General features: G+C 38.7%; 2 protein-coding genes across 2 annotated transcripts in view; both read right to left on the bottom strand.

Moving 5' to 3' along the window:
- twin (CCR4-NOT transcription complex subunit 6-like twin) overlaps nt 1-20229 on the bottom strand; it is a 238797-nt gene extending 218568 nt beyond the window's left edge. Inside the window, exon 1 of the mRNA XM_046637272.2 lies at nt 20109-20229. Coding sequence (XP_046493228.1) covers nt 20109-20130 — 22 coding nt within the window. The 5' untranslated portion in view covers nt 20131-20229. The remainder of the gene's footprint in view (nt 1-20108) is intronic.
- Nucleotides 1-24587, bottom strand: part of LOC138190342 (CCR4-NOT transcription complex subunit 6) — a 319292-nt gene that overhangs the window by 30368 nt on the left and 264337 nt on the right. The window contains exon 4 of the mRNA XM_069133007.1: nt 472-552. Within this exon, the coding sequence (XP_068989108.1) occupies nt 472-552 (81 nt within the window). The remainder of the gene's footprint in view (nt 1-471; nt 553-24587) is intronic.

The following is a 24587-nucleotide window of genomic DNA, read 5'->3' as shown; positions in this document are numbered from 1 at the left end:
GAAGGTACCTAACAATCAACGGGAATTCATACCCGCATCTTCGCTCCGAGTAATTTTACTAAAAGCTCCCTGACTGTGCAGGCGTGAAGGACTGTTGAGCTTTCCCTTCGGTGCGCAATCATGGAAAATACGGGAACTAGATTGTACTAGAATTGGATGTTCCTTGAAAACGGGATGGAAAAAAAAAATTGAATTATTGAATTACAATAATGTTCCACGTCTCGCAATCGTTTACTTTCACTTATTACAACTATATACTTTAAAATTTGGTGCCGTTGCGCATTATTATTTTTACAATCTACAAATATCCAGAAATTATCGTCAGTCATGAAAATGTGGTAGAATCGTCACGACGCATTTTTGGCAATAGCATTCGCGCTACGATCAAGAATTAAGTGTTTTTTACGGATTCAACTTCGATAGAAAAAGTTGCTCGAAAATGCACCTTCAAAATAAATTCTAAATACTCACCAACCATTACAGAATGTGATAATTCGGCAGATTGATACAGAAAATGTGAGTTGGCAGCAGAGCGGCGTGGAGGGCGCTTACCTGTAACAATAAAGAACAATGATCAGGGTCAGAAATAGAGCGGCGGATTTCATTTGAAAGGGAAAAAATGTGGATAATTGTTGTGATATAATGGCCGACGGACAAGGGATTCTTTTTACGACAAACTATACTACAATGGCTTACGGAACAATTCGTTACACCACGCGACAGTAAAAATGTACGGTATGCTTCCGACGAAGAATGCGCGGTAGGACACAGACGGGGAATATATCACCGGGAATCTCTTGACGTTTGGAATTCTCCGCTCTTGCATCTAGTTCTGTTACAAATTCGCAATCACGTTGCAGCTTTGTATCAGGCAGAGAAAATCCTCAGCGGGTATTCAATCGCACTGGCGTTGAAAAGAACGACTCGTATCGTTATCTTTTACCCAGAAGATGTCCTTTTTCATATTCAGCGAATATTTATTAAACTTATGACTAAGTTTTATTGAATCGAAAGGAACGTGTCCCGTTTAATTCAAAATAAAAATCGAAAAACAAAACAGTTTTGAATCAATTAATCAATAAAAAATAAGAGAAAGATATTTCCTCAATATTTTTATTCAATACTTGGCACCTTACTACAGACAATAAACAAATCGTTGGAATTTAATCAATAAGCGGTAGGTATAAAGCCGAATATCAGAATAAAGTCGACGCTGAGTTTGGTCTGTTAAAAATGAATCGGTTTCTCTGGATATCAGAGCGACGAGTCGATATTAAATGAATTTGCTCCAATGAGGCGTCTGAAAAAAGGAACAACAGATATCTACGATAAAAAAGAAATTATCTACGTAACTTTGTAAGAGTATATATATAGTGAGGTCTGATTTGTGAACAGAAAATCTGAAGAAATAATAGGTTTTTAAATAGGCGGAATAATGTTCAAGGACTTTTTTAGATGGGTTATCAATATTTGCAGAAGGAGTAAAGTGGAACAGGCTAGGTAAATAATCGTGAGAACGGAAATCGCAGACTTACTAAATACTTGGTAATTCTTCGGAACGAGCTGTGTTCTTTTTTTATTTCAATTTTTTTATTTTTCTTGAATTTAAAACCGTGGGATCAGAGGGATAAAAGAAACTTGAAAACCCACCTACGATTCATGTTTACCAATCGAGAGTGGTTTCGCCTCTCCAGTATAATTCGAAAAATTTATCCGTTCGTTTCCTCGCATAAAAACCTGCTTCTCCGTTTACTCATCACGTTTCGAGACTTATAATAATACGACATCCGCCAAAGCTTTGCCTTGTTTTTCGCTGTGCGGAAACAGGAAAGCTGGTGTCTACTAGTAATATTTTAACCATTTATTTATTTTCATTTTAATTTTGACGAGATTTTTCAAAAATTACACATTTCTTCGTATTCAGAATTTTCACGAAACAGTCACTGCTGATGAAACGAACTTATTTCCTTTTTTGCGAAATACGATGACATAAAAACGTTGATTTTGGCATAATTATGCTACAATGTAGGCCAGTAAACCGATACAATCAAAGTGGGTTATCAAAAAGTTCCAAACCATACTCCAATTCAGGAAAGATACATTTTTCGTAGGACTAGAAATATCCCAACAATGCAAAAAACAGGTGAATCAACGATCAAAAATTGCGCATATATATAATATAATTTCGTTCTCAAGACATTTTTTATCTCACTGGTACGACCGGATATTTGAACTCTCGTATAGCTTATAAAAATTCACCAGACGAAGCGTCAATTTATAAGTTGAGCCAGGGGAACAAAAAAATTGTTGTCCCTTTTTTCCGTCTCTCTTTTTCTCCTTTTATGACACTTTCTGCAGTTCAATTTGAATATGAAGCAGGGAATCGGCGTTAATTTACCTCGAGAGAGGAGAAGTAAGCATTTTCCTACATAAAAGGGTGCGGATTGGAATATCGCGACTTCTTTCTACTCGTTCCATTTTTCGATTTCATTACTTCGGTTCGATTTCACCGAGGCGAAATCATGTGCGATTCGAAGAGCTTCAGATCCCCGATGGGAATAAACACAGATTTTATAATTAAGTATATAAGTCATCCTGACTTCTACCAGTATCAAACTCCCTCATAATGTTTGAACGAAGCGAACGGTAAAAATGTAACAAAATAGTTGACAGAAAGATGAGAGAGAAGAAATAAACTCATGGAAGTTGCATAGATAATTGTATGTACTCGTTAGAAGTGATATCCATGCATGTATACTTCAGTGATATTTCCCCAATAAGTCTTGCGGATGACATGAAAGGTATAAAGATAACTAAGTGAGTGGCAATGCGACAGTGATGGAATTTATATTCCAGATGGCATCTAGCCATTTGTTACTCAAATGCGTTAGTCGAATTACAAGACGACCGACCCACTCGCTCGCTCGAAGAACGTTTCGCCTTTTATTCTTTTCTCGTAAGATACATGCAAAGTACTCGGAGTTATGTCACCAGTTATGTTCTTAGCTAAATCTAACTAAAGACGAAGCGAGAGTGGGAAAAAAAAAGGAAGACAAAGTATGAAAACATAGAGGAGAAGACAGGGCAGACCGGCTCTATTTATCACTGACAAGAATTACGTAATCGTCAACACTTTGTTGCGAAGATAGACGTTTCGATATAGATTAGACACGGCGGAGAGTCAGATTCTTGGAATTCAGAATCGTTTTTTAACAGGGTCTTGCGAAGTTGGTTCACAATCCGACTCTGAATTTGGTCACGCAAAACACTCCAGCGTGACTGGGATGACATGACAGTCCGATAAAGTAAATTGATGACAAATCTCCGGGGGACGCATTCATTCGGTCTCAAATCTTACAAGTAATACCTACTCGAACGGGATATTATCCACAGTATGCTTATCCGAGATCCCAGCTTGTCATAGTAAACGAAAATCCCCCCCCCCCCCCCTCCCCCCCCTCCCTTTTCTCGAGAGAGCTTCTTTTGTAACGCCAGCCTCGATCAGGGTTTCCATTTGTCATAGAAAGCTGACACGCTCGTCTCTCTGCTATATTCTTTGCGGAAGAGGCGTAGTAACTCGGTTCGTCTTCAATAAGATAAACGGAACTCCCTAAAACATCCTTGTGACGAGCATTACTGCTGACCGATTTTGTCTTTTTCCGAATATCCTCGAGTTAAGTATCCCAGAAATTTGTGCTTCGGCAAAAAAGCTATCGTTCACGGAGCTTCCGATAACATTATCAGTACGCGAATGATATTACTTGGAGAGTAAACAAGTTTTACTTTCATCCTTAGGAAGCTGAACCTGGCACGTAATGGGGATCCAGTCTAGCCAGTTGATGTTATCTTTGGCACACCGCAAGAATCGACTGACTGGCACGGCTGGAAGTTTGTACGGTTTTTATGATTTTCCGCGTTTCGAGTGTCGAGAAACAGCATTGCCACCACAACCATCTTGTATACCAACGTCCACTAAACCCAAGCATTTCAGGAAACGCGAATAACTCAATATTAGCTGATAAATGGACTGTGGATGCTTCTATTTTCGAGAAATAAAACGACTTTACGAACATAATCGAAGATTGTTTCGATAATGGGCATTGTAACTACTTCAGTTTGGCACTTAAACGAATGTTTGCAAAACCGTTGAAAACAGAGCAACAAGAAGCAATTCCTTCATAATGCAGACACGACGTTAATCCATCGGACAGTTGTTTTCATAAGTCCCGTAATTACCATTTTCATTAATGACCATCAGCTCTGTAGCAACAGTTTGATGAAAAAGTTTTCGCTTTTTATACCCTTCACTATCCGGTAGCACGATGATAGACGAGCACCTTTACGTCGAAACGGTGAGTGTAAATCTTCAAGCCCAGTTCAAGAGTTGACGCGAAATGCCACCGTCTGCAGGGCAGGAAAGGCATGAAACCTGGTGCTGCAGATATTTATCGTCCGCGTACACGCGACAAGAAAACAAGTGGAACCCTCTGCCTCGTTGCAACAAGAAAATGTCACAACAAGAGTAAGCATTTTATTATTTCCAACTTGACTCGAGAGATTGTTGTGATTGTAAAATGGTTTCGCGAGCACAGTGCAGGTTGACCGATCTACTTTACTAAAGTTGGAAGAATTTGAAAGAGAAAAAATAGCGTGATTGATTGTGAGCTCCGTCCGAAAAATTCTCCGATCCTCCACACGATTTTCAACAGTTTGAACGACTTCCGTTGTATTCTTATGTCCACCTGATTGGCAATTTTTCCGTAAACCTCGATCCATTAGAAAAAAAGGAGCGCTTCACTGCTCAAACCGTGTGTCTAGGATAGGCACACAGAGCCCAAGTGTTGTATATGTGGCAGCTTTAATATTCGTCCCTAAACAAACATCGTGTGCGTTAATACGACATCGAATATTCATGTTTTCGAAATTTATCAAGCCTCGTTAAACACACTTGACCATTCAACGATACGCGGAAGTCTGCGGGGTGGGAATTTGGAATAAATGAAAACACGATGCGGTTGATTCGTTGATGCGATATCCGATGCTGAATTAACGAGGACGATCTCAAGTCTAGTCTAGTCTAGTGACTTTTTACATTCATCGATGATTAGGTATTGCGAATAAATTATTCAAGCTTTTCATCTTTGTGAAAACTGTACTTTTAACGTAAACCTCAGCACTGCTCTTGGTTATATATAACCATGTTCATGACGTTGTTTTCATCTGAGACGCTAAAGAATAAAGCGGCTATATTCTTTCATCTGAGTTCGCGCGTTAACGGTGTGATATAAAGCTGTGGAAGATTCATCAGCAAGATACCCAGCAGCGAGACAATGACGAAAATATAATTTTGCGAAAGCCGTGAACGATATTATATTGGGCGACGTGAAAATTGCATCTCAACAAGGTCACAGAGCACCAGCAGGATAATCGACTTTGAGCGTCCGCCGTAAACCGAGATGGCCAAGAAGAATCTATAAAGCGGCTTCTACTTTAACAACATTACTGAAAAGATAAAGACGCTGTTTTACGCCCTCGATGAACCTGGACTGTACGTATTTCCATTGGACAACACGATCATCACTTTTCCGATAGCTACGAAGATCGTAACGTACGACATTTTACTATGGATATTGCTTCGAGGCATAAATTTATACACGCAATACGCGATCATTCGATGCGGGGGCAGTAGTCGTGGTATGTCTTAATGTTGCTCTCGTAGTGAAACCGAGTGCGAAAGCTTCGCAGCCCGATTAAGCTTTGGAGAAAAATTAGCAAGATACGTAAACGAGGAAGATTTCGATGCAAAAACTGTAAGCTAGGTGACGGGATCTAATTGACATGAAAAAATAATTTACCGGTCAAGCAAGTTTTGCCGTTAATCTGTTCACATCGAGAATTTCACACCAGTATAAACAAATACTTTGCAAGTATAGCAAAATAGTCTTGTTAATTTGGCAAGCCAGTTGGTTAAACTTTCGAAATTTTAGCTGTTTAAACAGGCTCTGCTTACCGTGCCAATATTAGCACTCAAATTTGCTGATTTGGTGAATTGGAGTTGTTCTTACGTTGTGGGAATTTACGGTGTATGCAATGCGCCTTTCACCACACTCGACTAATTCCACCGCCGGTTGATCGGGCTAGTCTAGTGAGAATCGCGTGTTATTTGAATCCTGTAAAGTTGCGAAGAGATAAATCTGGGTAACCACGAAGAGCGATGTGCCAGGCGTAAGGCTCGGATGATCGAAACCACTGCGATTCGCGAGGTCGGAATCCGGGCCTTTACAGGAAGCGTCCCTCGGGGGGTACGTTTATCCCGAAATTTTTTCCCGCTCGTTTTCACCCCTATTTGTCATTCACAAGCGTGATTATAGATCCTGGGAGCGTATGCAAATTGGGACATTACCATCGTCGAATTTATGGCCACCCTCGGATTTCTTTCTCAAAATAAAACCATATTTCCAATGTAAACGTGACTTACGATCCTTACGGGGAGGATCGCGGAGGGCGCTCTTTATTTCTTCGATGCTCTTCCGACTGTTATCCCTGATTTTCTCACCTCAACTAAGGACACGCACTTTTGTGTAGGTGGGAAATTAGGAAACTCTACTGTATAGATTCACCTCGGGACTTTGGGATGTGACGAGTTTCACACCGCCAACTTCATCGTTTCGTGACACGTTACTGTTTGCTGTGCGTATCTGTAGCGTGTAACAGAATTGTGTTCCAACGAACGTTTAATAAAACAAACCCAAACTTGCCTGCAAGCTGTCACTGGCTTAATTCAAGTCACTCAAATTTTGAAGCCGCCTAATACACATCCTCACTTCATTTGAGTGACACCTTTAGTTAGACTAAAAGCATGATTACGGGAATGTGTGCGAACACTGCTTTACTAATTGAAGCTAGATACCTCGCATTAATCACGATATTACCGAAGAGCACGAGAAGAAATTTACACATCAAGAGATTTCAAAGCTTACGAGGTTCTACAATTGAGTTTAGTATAAAAAGCGGTGTTTTAATGCATAGCTTTACCGACAACATCTATATCGAAAAGGTTCAAATAGATTGAACAAGGCATAATTGTTCGGTATTCGTCAAGATCTTTTCACAGCTCAAAATATTTATAAAGTGGTTGGGAAGCTCGGTTAAGCGGTACAAGGCGACGCGTATTCTTTGAATCCAATTAAATGATTTCTTGAAAAGAATTTTTTCGAATCTGAATTGATTGCTCCATCAAATGATAGTTTCAACATTAGTGAAAGTTAATTACGAGGGGTTTTGTTAGGGGAAAAAATATTTCGCTTTAAATATATACGGCAATGAAAATTATACGTTAGTACCATCTGTGAGTTACGTGCAAAATTCTGAAGCATGTAATTGCCCTGAATTCAAAACGTTGAAACGTTGGCGTGAATCCGGTAGTTGGCGGAATTTAAAAGAAATGTAGATTTCCGCCTGTGAGCCTTATGCGGACCGTCTTAAGTAAAACGAGTTTTTAAATAAAGTGTACCAAAATGCGAGTGAAATTTTATCACAGAGCTTGCGGACCTTCCGAATGGATGTATGGATAGAATTCTGTGAGCTTCTAGCGCGAACTACGAGAAGCTTTCTGGTGAATTGTCGTTTACCATATAGTTGTACCAGGACAAAAAGCTCCTTTTTCCGTTGAACCGAGTTTTTCATTCGGAGCAGGTAACCACGGGCATGACGGTGGGGTACTCTTTAGTGCCACGAGTTTCATTTGAACGATAAATCATCATTAAAGCGGTTTACCTCCCATAAACGAGCTTAGCTTTACGACAGACACGCAAAAGACGCCGCGGCGTATTTAAGGGCAGACGAATGAGTGTTGAATTTTCCTAGACGCGGAGGGAAAATCACCGAGCTTCCAAACGTGCCGGATTCCTTGACCATCGCGTTCCAGAAGGTAGGAAAATATCGGACGATGATTCATTCGTCCTGGCACGTTTTATATCCGCGGTTTACAACCCCTGCGAAATTGATCGTTTTGACAAGGCGCAAGTCTGCATGCTTGAAGCTTTGTAACTCCAAGTTCTGTTCCCCTACCGATTTACAGGCGTCTACAGGGTGTGCGTATTACTCTTTGAAATTTTCTTGGCGAACCTACCCGCTTTCCTCTATAACGTTAACGTGACTAGGGTGTAGAATAGCTAGCGGCCTAGGGTTGTTTTATACGTCGAGCGTCGTCTGGCGGGACGGGAGAAAAAGAGAGAGAGAGGAGCGAGAGGGAGGGAAAACGAAAAGAAGGAAAGAGGAAAAACGTACCTCTCGTTCGAGTCCTGCAAGACCGACGAATTCCCAACAGATTCACGCGCGTCATTAACACAGCCACCGGGGCGTTAAGTTCCTCGACTTTGGAGTTAACGAATCTCGGCTTTTGCTGCCCATCGCTGGAATCAACGGCTTCTGGCCCAATTTCATTAACCGTTTGTTCGAATTTACCGGCTGCCGGAGTTGCTGGTGAAAAAGTTCCACCGAGGATATTTGATTAAGGAAAATATCCTTTCGACTTATAAACGATATCGTTCCCAGAGGCGGGAGAAAGAATAATTTTTTTAAACAAAAACACAAAACGTAGAAACTTTGACACGGTGTGTTGATTTTTCCTATTTTCTCAGACTATTGGGAAAATTATGTAGAAATAGTGACTTGCCGCTATTATATAAAATGAAATTTGACCGTTTCTACTCGTATTTGACGTCCGCAAATTAATACAGACTCGAGAAGCCCCTTTAGATGTTTAAAACACGAGGGAAAAAACTTGTAAGTGATCCTCCGAGATTCTGAGCAGAATTAATTAAAACTAAATAGAGTGTGCCGAGAGTTTGCAAAGTCCCTAGGGAAGTTCGTTCACTTGAGTCGATAACGAGACTGGCAACTCATAAATGACAAAGTTCTCGGCCATCCGAATTATACCTTGCGGCATGCTAAACACGGCAGACGTATTCTATTCCGAATTCTGTAAACTGAAGGTACGCTGCGCAAACAATTCGAAATAGTAAAAGGAAGAGAAACCGAATGAAAATCAAAATTGGAATGGCAGAAAACAGGAAAAAACTAGAGAAAAAAAAAAAAAAAAAAATAATAGAAATGAACGTAGAAACAAAAAATGATAAAAATTTGTTCATCAATAGAAAATGAGACAGAGAAAGTGGATGAGGGTCACGGATCCCGAGACGCAGCTTCCCGAGTCACTGCGAATTTCTCAAGCAAGTCCGAAAGCTCTTAAAGTAGGCTGCTTATCACGGGGCGAGAATACGTTTCTCTCAAGGCGTAATACCAGACTAGTTAACCCTTACTTGAGTTAGCTAAAGTGAGTCTTAACAGCTGCTCAAGTTGCTAACCCTCGGAAAGATATGGCTCGCATTTATTGCGTGTGGCTACAGAGAAGGGTATGGTTAATATGTATAAATATATATGACTATGAAAGAAAAAAAAAAAAGAATAAATTGAGCAACAGAAACAGCTTCATACGAATCCAAAATTTTTAGTTTTTATGGCAAGTAAAAGTTTGTATATGTATAATATATAAATAAACGATGCGTTGACATATAAATTATGCTTCTCGATGGTTTTGAACTCTTTCTTCGACTTTGCCGGAAAAAAAGAAAACAAAATAAAATAAAGCGTTGCACGTTAAATCAGGAAACAGGAAACCATAACAGTGGCTTTGTTTTTCTGAACGGTGTTTGGCGGTGTGATCGTTCAAATAGGACTTGTTGAAACCCCGAAATGTCAGTTTCCAATTCACCCTTATTTTCATGAAAAAAAACCTTTCAACGTACGGCTTGCGTCTTAATAATCGAAACACGTAAAAAGAAGTAACGAAATTATTTCAAAAAGTCTGTTTTTTCGCGACATGTTTAAAGATGTTACTCTTAAATATATTCGAATACAACGTTTGGTTTCAAGAGCAAAGCTGAAATGTTGTCAATTATAGGATTGTTATTAAAAAAATTATTAAAAAAATGAAAGGAAATAATTCGCAGGTTAAGTAAAGTTTAGTGTTAATACAGAGATATTAATAATTTTAATGGTCAAAGGCGAGAATTCGAACTACAATAGCACAAGTTTTGCATGTATAGCCAAGTGAGCGTCCTAATGTAGCAAACCAGTCCGTTAAACTCTCAAAATTCTAGCTGTTTCGACAAATTTTTTTCCTGTGTCTATATCGGCACTAAAATTTGCTGGTCCAGCGAATTATTTTTTCCCTGCAATTTTCTATTCGGTAAAATGAAAAAAACATTCCAAACTATTATAAAAATATTCACTCCACGGAGTCCAAGCCCGCTGCTTGGGTTGAGCTTATGCAGTGCCGTTTAATTTTCCAGTGCAGTAGAGAGCGGAGCAGCAGGTTACTTCAGGGGGTGCACCGGGGTAGAGGAAATATAATGATAACGAAAAACAGAAGAAAAAAGTTAAATCAAAAGATAAACGCAGCGGTATAAATGCTATTTCATTAATTGGATTCGTGAGTTAAATTGAAAAATGCATTAAGTAATATGCAAAGCCAGCTCAGCAGCTCGAGCTTCCACAGTCGCGCAGCCGAACCGTTCTAGGATTAAAAAAAAAAAAAACCAGAAAAAAAACAAACACATTAATCTACACAGCGGCACATTGGAATATAGAAAAAAAAAAGTATTCGAACGGGACAGTTTCTTTCATCGAGTACCGTCGCATCCCTCTGGCACTAAAGTTTATAGTAAAAGCTCAATTTTCCGAGCGTAAGAAATGCAGTTGGCGTATTTTGCGCACTTGACACCGGCCGGGGAACGCGGCACTCGGCAAAAAAGCTCGGAAAGTCAAAAGCTTCGGATGAAAGCTGGGCGGAGGATTCGCCGTTACAAACTCTCGGCGTTCGCCTGAATTCGCGGCACACCTACGGATGGATTGCCCTTTGCGCACACCGATGCGGGGAATGTCGATTACAGAGTTTGATACACCTTTGGTTGGGTTGATACACCTTCTTCGCAGAGTCGTTTACACTCTCGAAGCACAGCTCGTACCGCACGGACGGATTGAGCAACACCCACACTCCCTTGTATCCTTGCGAATTACCAACGGCGCATCTGACCCAGCAATAACCGCCAATTCCAGCAACCTGCTCACCTATCATTTCTACGAGGTTTCAACATTTCAGCTAAAACGCAGACTTTACAACCGACACGGAAACCGGCCCCTTGGTGTGTCTTCCGCCGAAGGCGACGTCCCGACGGGTAAGCGTTGCAAATTTGACCAACGGTGAATGCGTTTTTTTTTTAACCCCTCTTCTTCCCTTTTCTCGCCAACAACGTTGATGGTCGATTCGGCGTTTACCGTGCGGCCGAGATTCTGCCGCATCTATCGACACTGCTGATGATTGCATCGCCTGTTCACTCACGATTGAATGACGTTTAGATGAATGACGTAATGCGTATGGTGCACCATTTCTTGTGTAATCATCGTAGAATTACAAATTCAAGCATTCCATATGGGCATAGATTGTGCAAAGATCCGTGAAACTGCGTGAGAAATTCGTCATCGTGAAATCGAAATAAAGTATAATGAAAAATCGTAATAGTTAGATCCTACGATCGTACATAAGATCTGATTTTCACGCCGAAAACGCGATACAAATTTTGAATTCGTAAAGTAAAAAAGTCTTACGCGTTAAATTTGAACCATGTTGAAGTTAGTTACGATACCGCAACGATTCATGCTGAGGAAAAACCGTTGTGCGATATTTTTCGAACTTTTTGAAATTCGCTAAGCCGTGATAAAACAAAACATAATCATACTTTGCAAATCTTACTTCCTTAAAATTCATTGTCAAAATAAGAAAATAGTTATTTTTTCCCCAATGTTTCGTTACAATAACGTTACTAACTTCAGCCTCGTAAGTTTGAGCGGAGTTGAATGGTTCGTTCGAATCGTCGTTTGCACAGACTGATTACAATTGTTTTCAATAATTTGCACCACTTGGCTGGAGGCTATTTGACAATGAGAAGAAAATAATTATGCCAACGGTTTGAGAAATTTGTCTTGAGAAAATGTTTAATATTACAAATATTTCACAAATGATGATTAATTCGAGAAGTTCTCTTGTCACGTCGCGAATTTCTATATACTTCGAACCCGTCCATCGCTCTGTCTCAAGTAATTGAAATTCAGAACAGGCGGCGCCATTACCGACAGAGCCCTAATTTGTTGGCATTGAACAAGTACGTGGACGACAGTAGCTGTTGAGTACCTAAATAGATATTATTTATGCATACTGTAAAGTTATTGCTCTGTGTTAATGTCCATAAGCTTGAGTAGATGAATCACTTTTTCTCGTTTCAAATACCGCGTGTTATGCCTACAAATTTGCAATTTTAACACGAGCGAAAAAAATTATTCCAAACGGAAATCAATCTGCGGACGCATTTGGTACAAGTTTTTTCGTGGGAACGCAATACTGTGTTGCAAATATCAAAATTGATGAAATAACTGTTCCAAAATTGGCAAAAAATTTTTTTCAACAAAATCTACTTATGAATAAGCTATCTCGATTTTAATTTAGTAAATATAATGAAATATTACTTTCTTCTTGGTATTATTAAAATAATTAACCATGCTCGGGTAGATTCAACTAAATTTCTTTCTACAGTTGACTGAATCGATTCGGTGGATAAAGATTAGTAAAATATACAAAATCGTAAGAGCTACTGATTCATTATCCCTGTCAAATAATATGTTACATTGTAAATCTACAAAAAATTTTGTTAAAGTCACAAAATACACTCTGTATTGCGTTAAAAATTGAATCAGCCTGCCAATTCACAACGGCATATTTCTCAGTCGTTGTTCGACATAGCGCTTGATTTATCTCTGTTACATGAAATACAATAAAATGGTAATTCTTTCAATTACAACAATAAAGCCATCATTTTGAAATCATCACAAAATGATTTCACTGTACAGATCTAATTTTGCAATCGTAATCGAATCTGTAGAATTGTTTTGATAAAAATTTTCTATTTCCGTCTCGTGTGCAAAATAGATTCGATTATATTTTTTGCTTTCGCCGACACAACGTTCGCGGTTCGTTGTATATTAGCCCTAAAATTTTTTCACGCTGAAAAAAATCTAGTAATCAAAACTAAACATTTTTCTGTGAATGTCAGAAAAATTGTCTCGAAGCTTACCGTCAATTAGTGGCGATAATTTCCGATAGAATTTCACTCGTCATCCCAAGGGATGATATTTCTACGAAACTAGCGGTACTAGAGAAATCGGGCAGGGCGCAATTAAAATAGGTTCCGATCTCTGGTCCCCTGAACGACGGGATTCATTGAAGTAAATACTCAATTATGTACGCGCCTCCATAACGAACCCTCGCTGGGATTGCCGACGTGACAGCTCGTTAGCAGCGAAGGGATGAATATGGCGGGGTAATTATCTGCCCGTGGAAATCGTCGGCGTAATTCTGGTCACTTTGATCAGCTTGGTCAGTTGTTGGACTTTGCCCGCTTCGGTGATCGTTTTCTCAGTCGTAAATCATGCAAGCGACCGTGCGGCCAAGAGGCCGCGCAAGTATTCGACCCCGAACTTATGTGATGAATTCGCATCTCGTCCCGAAGTTAGTGAGATAGATTCAAATTTTTATATTATCAAGTCTGTATACGAGCACTTTTGGTGGAGCGGTGTAAAAAACCGTTTGAAAAAAATGACTATTTTTTATGGGTATTAGGATGATGAGTTTTTTTTTCTCACTCTTATCCTCAAATGTTCGTGTTTGATGGAAACACGATCCTTCCAAAAGATGAGCTCTCCAGCTCAAGTCTAACCGATCACGCTTAAAATTTTGTTTTCTCATTCATTTAGGATGGGAAAATTTCACTTTTCGTCAAAAGTTGAAGTGAAATGAACATTTTCCGACTGTGTGTGTTACTGATAACCTGGCGAACGATCCGAATTACTTATTCCTCCAGACCGTTGATACTCTCCATGGGGCCGATGTCGAGAAAACAACTCAAAACTTGTTCATTGTTATTGGTACAATTTGATACTTATGTCGATTCTCTTGCGCTCGGAAACTTGCCTAATTGGTAGAAAAATAAATTCTTTGGTTGTTGCTGAACAATAGAGAGTTTTTTCTACTTCAGCCAAGCAGCGGGGGGTGGGGGCGATTGTTGCCACGCGAAAATAAACCTGATACAAGTCGGTGGTAAACTTCTTCCTTGCTTTTCGATAAGAAAATATTTATTTGCAATATGTAAATTATTTTCTGTGTTATAAGGCCTGAATGAAAGACACGCTGTTAGAGAAATATTAGTTCCTATGTCCGATACTATTCAACATATTGTTCTTGTTTTGTAATAATTTTATTCATTGTTATAACTTTTTATTCAGAAGATTTGGAATTGCACGTATTTTCCAGAATAGACTTTCGGAATTCTGTTGGCTCGGAATCAATTTGATCATAGATGAATGGACACGGACTTCAAAATCTTCACGGCTGTGAAAAGTTTTTCACGTACACGATGAAGACGAACTACCTGAACGTGGTTGGATGAAAAACAACAACAACATTTTCATATTTAAGAAATTCATATTTAAAAAAGTTAAATTACAAGCAGACTGAAAGTGAATATGGCTTCATCGTCTGAGCGAGAAAAAGGGAAAGAAGCAGAAGAATAACAGGTTCTATTACACCAATGTTGGTCCCCCAAAGTATAAAAGAGCGTATCGCAGAGTAGTAATCTTAGAAAACAACTTGATCTATTACACAAGAAACGCCAATACTGATAATAACAATAATAGTGGTAAGAGGAAAAGAGGCTGAGAGGAAAAAATAATGCCAATCAATAACGGCGAGCCTAAAAAGCGTTTGTCGCAAAATATATGATTCTCCAGTTACGCTCCATATTTATGAGAATGGCGTGCGAAGAGGATAAAGTTGTGAATTGTGCCGCTGATGGTTGCGGTAGGTGGGTAGGTAGCTATAATATTGCACAGACGTGTAGGTGGTCTCCGGTTGGCAGGGCAGGCGTTGTGAAAAACGTAAATCTATTACCAATAACAGATTGCCGCGGTAGGCGTAACTTTCCACCGTTGATGGAGGGTGGAAAAATGTGTCGGGGCAACGGCCAGAGCGTGGGGTGTAATTATTGTAAATATAAGAAGGACCGCGGGTAACAGTGAATTATTACATCTGGACGCCTTTGTCGTGACTAGTAATGCCGCAACGGCCGCCGGATCAGCCAACCAGTAATTCATCGCTTACGCCCACCGATCTTGGGTGCACGATGCCACACATATTCACGGAGCATGGGGTTCCATGGCGAAGGTAACGAAGTTAGGAGGCGCGGAGCCTAGACGAGCGAGTGAAATTAAACGGACCCCCGATTCGTCAGAGACGACGAAGTCGAGTGGCGTCATCAAGCGATCCAAAATCATGCGATCCAAAGTCATGCTACCCTGTGCTCGACCCCGAGGCTTGTATCACTGATGCGTTATTCGCGTACGTGGATCTGTTTCATTTGGCTTGAATTTAGTAAGTTTGATTACAGCCGAGGTCGTAATCGATTTGCCAAATGATTTGCAGGGGAAAGTTCACCGTGGGGTGGAAGTTTGTGGTTAACGTGATCGATGTTTCGACTATTTCCAATCACGGAAGACTGGCGATTTTGAATTTTTCACGAGCCTCAATATACCCCAGTTTTCGAATTTCTTACGTGGTGGGATTTCGAATAGATTGACATTTTTCAACGGTTGAAAATACGAACCTTTCGATTAGATCAATTTGCGTTATAAGCATGATTAACGAATTGGAGGGAATTTTAAATTGCGAAAGAAATTTTGTTGATCACATCTAGCGATCGATTTAGAATTTACTGTGAAAGTGTAAAAAAAAAAAAAACTTTTGTCATGTTTTGCAGAAAATCAATAACATTTGACGTTAATTGCCTTGATGTTTTTTGGACTACTATCTAAAGCCAATTTCGATTATCGCTGCGAATAGTTTGAAGAACTCCTAAGCCTTGGAATGTACGTGATTCCATTAGCAGTCTTTTCGTGAAAAGTGTACTGGTATAAAAATTTTCGAGTATTGTATTATTTGGAAATTTAGTTTTTTGAAATTTTGAACTGCCCTCAAATTAGATATTCACGAAAATCGCGAGAAAACTTGATCATTTCCAGAGAAACTGTGAAGATAGGATTATTCACTACGCTTGTCTTTTGTTCTGTTGTTGGTTTGATATGTATCGAATAAAAAGGTTGAGAAAATTTCGTAAAGTTATCCTAGCACTGTAAGAAAATATACAAATGCGAATGACTGTGTAATAAGGAGGCATCAATTATGAGGCACTGAGTTGGCATATAACGGCTCGCATAGTTTCACCAAAAGTGGTAGAAAATTATTAGCACGTGACGGAGAAATGAGAAAAGATGAATTGGTACCGTTGTACATCACGCAGTTACTCTTACTGTTTCAGGCATTGGAATGTGGCAAAATGAAGTTGGAAGAAATGATTTCAAAAATTACTACCGAAACATCGAATCTTGAGCTAAATTTTCCTTACCATCTAACAAACCTTCGCTGCAGGTTGTACTTGAGTGATTCCTCTGTATTGCGAACTTCAACGTCTTGAAATATCGTTTACAAAGTGATTCTACACATATTCAACTTCCGTCTGTATCGTCAATTGCCAACAAAGTTCTAGCGCTTTACACACTGGCTCACTTAACGGTCACTTTCTACCTTCCAAATACGAGTTAGTGAACTGCAAAACGATAATTTTACGTATTGGCGATGGTTTTTATTACCACTGAGGTCAGTTCAGTATCGCAAACTTCAATCAGCTAGATCGGTGCACCGGTTGAATTAGTGAATTAAAATGACTGGCCACGACTTTGCAGTGGTGAAAAAGCTACAACTCGTTAGACTGTGTGGAAATTCCAGTCCAACCGTTGGTACAGTGCACAATTATTTTATACCATCACTGACGATACATTCGATCAGTGTATAGATTCCCTTGGTTCAAATCATTACGCATAGAAAAATCACAACGAGTGATTTCGTGATCAGAAAATTTCGCGGAGTAAAAAATGTCGGCATAAAATTATTGCTCAGAACTAATGCTCCGTCTACAATGTGTAAGATTTAAAAATCATTCGGAAATGACGATTATTAAACCTCACATTAACCTAATGCGTATTCGTACGTGGAAGGACTAAAAGTTTAAGAGTTTAATGCCCATAGCGTATAACGCGAATGCGAATATACATCGACGTAATAACCTATGCCTTTTCCCGTTGCGCGGTACCAACTTACCAGGGATACATACTAATATGCACAGTGTAATTTCATCTCCATACTAGGTTGCGAACACGTGTGACCTTATTCGCACCCTGTAGCAAAGAAGTACAAGCGTGTGTTACCTCGGTTACGTAGATCTTGGCTGAACTCAACACGGAGGAAAAACTTGGTTCAGGTAAACCTTTTGCGGCATTGTTTCGGTCGGGTGAACATGTAATTCTACTGGGAAATTCGGTGTCTTCAATCATTATTCTAAAGCCAAGAAATACCCGGCTCTGCAGCTAATGAGACTTTAGTTCTACATGCTCTTACTGCCCTGACGTTAAACGACCGCTTGAGTGAATGGTGGAAAATTTTAGCTTGGTTTATTAGAGCCTGTTTAGCTGCACTCTGAGCTTTACGATACCGACGGAGTCAATTTTTCAAATGTTTTACAATGGCTACTCAAGTGTTTAACATTTACAGCATATTTGTATCGTGGAAATAACAGCGAGAACGAACGGTATTCTACAATAACATTAGGCATTAACCCAAGCTGAGTTATTTTTTACGTTATACGCTCTTATTGTAGTATCGCATTTAAGTAATATGTGACATAAGTTTCGGAATTTTATAGTTTTTCGTTACTTCGGGACAAGAATTTAATCACAGATGAACAAGACTTTGTAACAAAAAAAAAAAAAAATAATAATAATAAAATAAAATACGCACGAGTTTCATATGTAAATGTTGTTTATATGCACGCGTATGATGATTTAATATTATCACGACGAAGCAAAAAATATCCGATCATTTCAGTTAACGAACTGTAACATTAAATTAGATCCGATTGGAGTGAAATAATGTGTAAAAAATGTATAAAATCAGTTTCCAATGATAAATAAGTACAAAGGGGAAAGTGTGATTCATTTATGAAAAAACGACTTCACTCTCTTTCTCTTTAAATAAAGATGTATCCCCATGAATTTGTTAACATTTATCGATTAATCGTGAAATATAATGATTGTCTAGGGTCCAAACAATACAAGAAAAAAATATAGTATTCGATTTCTTATTCGTAAATACCTATCACACAGTTTGTTGATTTCATCTTGATAAAATTGGGGTAAAAAATGTAACCGTTCCTGCACCCATGTCCTCAATTCGCTATTTTATAACCCGAAAATGATCAAAAGCTCGAACGGTCGTTAACTTGGTCGGAATCAGTTTCAGTTCTGCTTGTACGGAATAAATTTGCCTTATCCAGTCAGCGAACGTCAAGTTCTGTCCAGCGGATTTTACCAGCAGCGTTTACAGCAACGTTTCGGAAAGAATATTTCGCAGCTAGATGCACAGCGAGAAATCAATATTCATGAGAAAAAAATTAATTCTATCAAAGTTTATTAGATCCTTGAATTTCAATTTGGAGTTCACCGTGATTACGCCGTTGAATCAAAAATACCGACCATCAACCAGGTTTTGTTGCCTCGTTCCTGGCAAACGAAGAGAAACCTTTGATCTTGAACGTCGGAAGAAAATAAAAAAAAAAAAAAAAAAAAAATGGTATGAAATGAAAATGAGAACCGCTCTGAGAGAGATTCGAATTTAAGTCAAAGTGCCAATTAGAAAGCAAAGCACTTTAACCTGTAATTATTTTGTTGTAAATACAATTTTGGAAACTCCGTCAGCGGTAGAATATTTTTCGGGATGTTATCGTACAATTAAGGTGGAAAGATTTAAATCCGTTAGGGTTTACCCTGGGATTTAATACGGGAATTAAAGTATAACCCGACTCCTTGATTTTCTTTCGTACTCCAGATATTTTTTGCCTTTCACGAGAAGTAAAAAAAAAAATTGAGTGAGTAGGAGATCGGAGGGAACGATGAAGGAAAGAAGGAAAGGAAAGAAATGCATTAACCAAATTACGGGATAAACAAAATGCGACGAGACGCGCAAAAATCTCTTTCAAATGGTAAATAAAAATATGACAAAAACGAGAAGCGTCAACCATTTTTCATTACTTTCACCGTTCGCACGAGGCTTTCTCTGTGTTCTTCACTGTCTGGCATTTTGAATAAAACGAATTTCCCGTATTTTAGGCCATCATTCGAATCACGCGGAAAGTACAAGCATGGATGAATTATGGATTGTATGTACTGCGCGCGCCTAATTTTTGCATTGGCTAACTTGGAAAAATCATTAATCGAAACAGGGATTACTGATAATACGAGTAAAAATGATGAACAAATATGTTTTCAGAAAATTCAAGGATTTGAATAAACAGAGATTGCCGAATGACTGTTACTATGCCGCCTAGTTCAAGCTACTTTGATAAAGCACAGAGCTTTCGATAAACGATGAATAGGCTTCAATGAATTGCGTAACTTTAACTGTAAAATGTAACTCACGTAGTTAAAAAAAATTACCATCCAACGTATCAAAAACAGTAGTAAGGTTCCAGAATCAATTAGATACGCGATCGACCGAATTTAGAGATACAACGTGGATAAATTGTCGTTAAAAATACGTTCACAGTTTCAAAATGTATAGATCTATGAATAAATTCAATCAGGTTGACGGATGTTTAGGTCGAGTCTCTTGATTTAAGGGTAACGATCTATAATTGCAGGTCAATGACGGCCAATAACGAATTATATCACGGTCAAAAATGCAAATGAGGTCAATTGACACCAGTGCCAAGTATTAAATACCATGCAAGCGCTCTTTCTCAATTAAGCTCGAGATAACGATCAAGAGTATCGCGATCACGGAGCACATTGGGTGGTAAGTATCCTGCTACGCAGCGGGGAAGACATCATACCTGTTTGCCGGAGTCCTCGCATGTCGGTAATTGCCAAAGCAGCGACGGGCAGAGTGGATGTTATCGGGTATTATTCGCCAGAATCCGGCAATTACACCATAATAAACACACACTACACCATTCACAAGTCACAATATTCTTTCGATCTTCATCACGGTCACGGACAACGCGCGGTAACGATCACTTTTCACTCTCGTTAACTGCGCACAAGTCCTGCAACTCCCGAATCGCGAAACTATCCGCTGCGCTGTTATAAAATTATTGTGAATTTATTAGACATTTACTGAAGTCAGGTCGCAAATTTGCAAATTCGATACAGCTACGTAAATCACGATGTAATTACAATGAAAATTTTTGATTTTATTAAAATTTACACGAAAAAGACCGAAAAAAAAGAGAAAAAAAGTGATTTGAATTTACCAAATCGTGTAATAAATTTATTGTATTTGTAAATTGGATAAACAGTAATTGTACGATTGACCGATCACCAAGATTCTATAATAGATTATATACGAGGTCGAGAATTCTTATTCATCAATTGTACGATGAATTCGCTGTCCCGTATCCGTATAAAACTTCCGCACTACGCGATTAGCAACCGACAGTATAGGTATCTGATCGTTGCTTACAATCTGCAAAGACACTGTGCTTCGAGTTAGTTTGTTTTGATACGGACAGTTACACTTTCGTTCGAGGTGATTCTGTCCGCTCGCTACAACAGCTCCGGATTAACTGATCGTGAGGACAGGGATTTACACATCGCTCGTAGATCGAATTATCAACGGTTCTGTAGATAAACAGAAGTTACATTTGTTTTCTTTTGAAGCGCAATTCACTGCGTCGCACGTAGGTTTATAGATTTCATATCTTACAGACCTCGACTTCAACCCTTAACCCATTACGATGTACAATCTTGATTTACGTTTCTTACGATTTTCTCGAGATATACTGCATATCAAATCATTTTTAATCAGGCATATGAAACAGGGGTAAAATTTTCTTACAAATAGATTGCCGCTATTTATTGTGTAGGATTATTTTCACATTGCGAGTAAATTCCAAATTCTGAAACATCTCGAAAACATTTAAAAACCGTCCAAACAGTGTTTCTTTACTCAAATGAAGGCATTTTGAATCGATATTTTCATTTTAAAGCGAACGGGTTGATGTAACACGAAAAGTTGAATACGCAATTACAAAAATATTTAGCAAAGATCACGCCGAATCCTACTGCGGTCAATTTGCATGAAGTTTGGTTGAAGCCATGATTCAAACGTCATATGACACGAGTTTTAAATAACATTCTGCTAATTCACTGTCGAGATTTCGTTTCGTTTACATGACTTTAGATAAGGAGGAAATGTTTTTTTTTTTTTTTATTTGTGTTCCGGAATGTATTGTTTTACAATGTAAATAATTATCAACGTTTCGATGCCTAAAAATTGACTTTTTCACGCATTAGCTTTCAAGATATCGTCGCGAGAGTAAAATTTCACAAACATTGTACATTCCGTTTTGAATTTTGAAAACGTGGGTTAGAACCAAATATTCAAGCTCTAGACGAAGCGTTTTCAGTTCTTATTACCTATAGCGATACAAAAGAATTATTGGTTCCGATCGATAATTACTTTTTTTTTTTCTTTTCAATTCAACGAATCTCCGTTTTCAGGCCTCTAGGAACCGAAAAACAGGATTTTAGAAAGACGTCAATGATTAACTATCGACACACGAGAACGTAGAGTCAATCAGCTATGGGTTAACAAATGGTTAGCCGTCAATAAATTGTTAGTTTCAATGACCGAAGTAGGATCTCGGAAGGCACGAGCTCGTTTGGAATACGGGCGTCAATAAACTCGATACGCGATTGCTACCAATTAACTTCTCTAACAAGGATAAAAATTTACGATCCGAACACTTTCGCCGCTATATGTATGCAGAAGTCGTACCTGCGGATATCAATTTCACTTCCACATAACAGGTTGTTGGGTTCCGCGCGACATATATACCACTCGCTATGAATTTATTAATCAACACTCAACAGAAGGTATGCTAACGATGGCCATTCAGTCATTCTTATACACAGCCGGTATCAACAAGCGAGAGTTTTAAATTCATCAATTTTAAATGGGATTTTGTATACGCGACGATAACGACTGCTTTTTTAATTACCTACGCCGGACGCGCTAACGTGTGACGTTTGAATAATTGTGGGTAGAAAAAGTGGTACAAATCAAGTATAAAGTTTCGAAATTACATAAAAATAATTGAAGAGAAAAAACGTCGATGTATTACCCAATTTTATGGGTTTTATTGCCACCTTAAATATTTTCACGGTCGTATAATCGACGGATTAGGAATCGTACAACGTATTATGAATATATTTACCCAGTATAAATGTTTGAAGTTTGCGATGTGAAATAAAAACATGATGACATACATTCGTCGATATTAGACTGTAAAATGTAAAGTAATAAGTGTGATGAAAAATTCAGTTCAAGGTTTATTGTGCAAAATTACGTAATCGAGGTAATAGATATATCGATTAGCGAATTGAAATGGATATGGCTTAGGCCAAGCAAGCATCGACGGAGTTGATTCACTAATGAGAATACCGTCGCGAAAATGGAAGAAAACGAAGAAGAGAGAAAGAGGAAAAATCGTAATTTCAGGTTAACGTCACCGAAGCGGTTTTCTAACCGGGATGAAATAAATGAATTTTTTCGCGCAAGTTCTAGCTAGTGAGATTGATTTTCAGTATTTCATTTATCTCTGAAAGACGATCGCTTTACGATCACGCGAGAATCAACAACGGGATTGATCTGCATTATAACGACAACCCAATTTCCCCAGCAACGAGTTTTTCCCTTCTTACTGTCGATTACGATTTTCTATTACTCTTTGGTCTGTTTTTCACCTTGTCTTTTTACCTTTTCATATTTTCTCGGTCGGTAATGCCAAGCTCCTTGCGTTATACGATAGTAAACGGCTTCGTTGGGGAGGTTATGAATAAAAAGCAGAGCTCATTATTTTCCGGATAACGAGATAAGCTCGGTAGAGGAGAGGCTTTGATTCCAGTTTAGTTCCATTTTCCAGTGGCTGCCGTCCCTCCTCTGTGTCCTCGTGCCGCGTATAAACCGCCGAGCTTTACCCCGGCAGCCCCGTCTGTCTCCGTGGCGCAGGATGAGGTGAAGATATAAAATGTCCACCTCGTATATCTCGCACCTACGGGACCGAGCTAGCCGAGTTTTTGTCCCCTATGGTTATGAATCAAGATTAATGACGAAATTCACCATTTTCGTATGATATTCGTATAACCTGTAAAATATACCAATGAAACATTCGCCACTCGACATTTCTATCGGGGTTGGAATATTTTTTCCACCGATTTAACGCGAGATAATTTACGTAAATACTCGCTTTTGCTTGAATCTATTGAATCAAGAAACACAGATACGAACGTTTTACCCATCATTATACTGAGTTAATATTTGAAGAGAAAACAAAGAATCCTTCAAATCCAACGAACTCGGGCAGTTCAAGAACTCGCTCGTTATGCAACGTAATTGCCTCTAATTTACGACGTTTTTACACCGTCAGTTTTTCGATACTAGTCTCAAGATTTTATAGAGATTCATGTTTTCTGACATACTATTCGAGATTTTGCCCATCGAAGAGTCAAAAAATTCTAACACCACTTGTATCATTTTTCGAAGCACAAATAAGTGAAAACTATTTTTCGTCTAGTTAAGAATTTCATATAATTTTTTGGGAATAAAATAGTAACGCAAGTGTAATTATAAATTGATTACCGAAAGCTTCCTTATTATCTGAACTTCACAACGGAAACTGAGCTCAAGGACAATGCGTGCGGAATCGAAACCAGAGGTTGTTATTTCCCCCAAATTTTTTCAGACAACGATATATAATAACCATGTTTATTCCCGACTCAACCATAATGTTCTATTTCTTGACCTAAAAAGCGGGACGAGAGTGGCATATTATTTCCCCGGGAAAAGAGTAGCACTTTATTCCCGCATTTGCAGGAGATATGGCCTCACATTTACCGCAAATTAATTTTGCAGTTTTTCTAGTGTTCACTCTTTCTTTCCCATTTTGAACTACATCTCTCTGCGTTATTATAAACTTTCAATAATTTTATAGTTTTCAGACTGATGGATCACACTTACAAGTGGAAGGAGAACACTTTAAGTCAATAAAGTGAGAAGAGTTGAGTCGGGAATACAATCCTGTACGTAGCACAGGAATAAAAGTCGATTATACCACTGTTACATAATATACTATGTCAAACTTACAGGCTAGTTTTATTTCCCAAGGGCACAACGCTAGTTGAACGCTCTTTGACAATTCACGGATAATTGTCGAGGTATTTATTTGTTCCAGCAGTGTGATTGTATAGCACAGTTTAGCTAATCTCACGTATACGCATGAAAGTTTGTTTTTCTTATCAGCTCACGCGAA

The sequence above is a fragment of the Neodiprion pinetum genome, chromosome 1 (genome assembly GCF_021155775.2).
Source record: "Neodiprion pinetum isolate iyNeoPine1 chromosome 1, iyNeoPine1.2, whole genome shotgun sequence".
In the NCBI taxonomy this organism is placed as follows: domain Eukaryota; kingdom Metazoa; phylum Arthropoda; class Insecta; order Hymenoptera; family Diprionidae; genus Neodiprion; species Neodiprion pinetum.
This window is presented reverse-complemented; position numbering and strand designations above follow the sequence as displayed.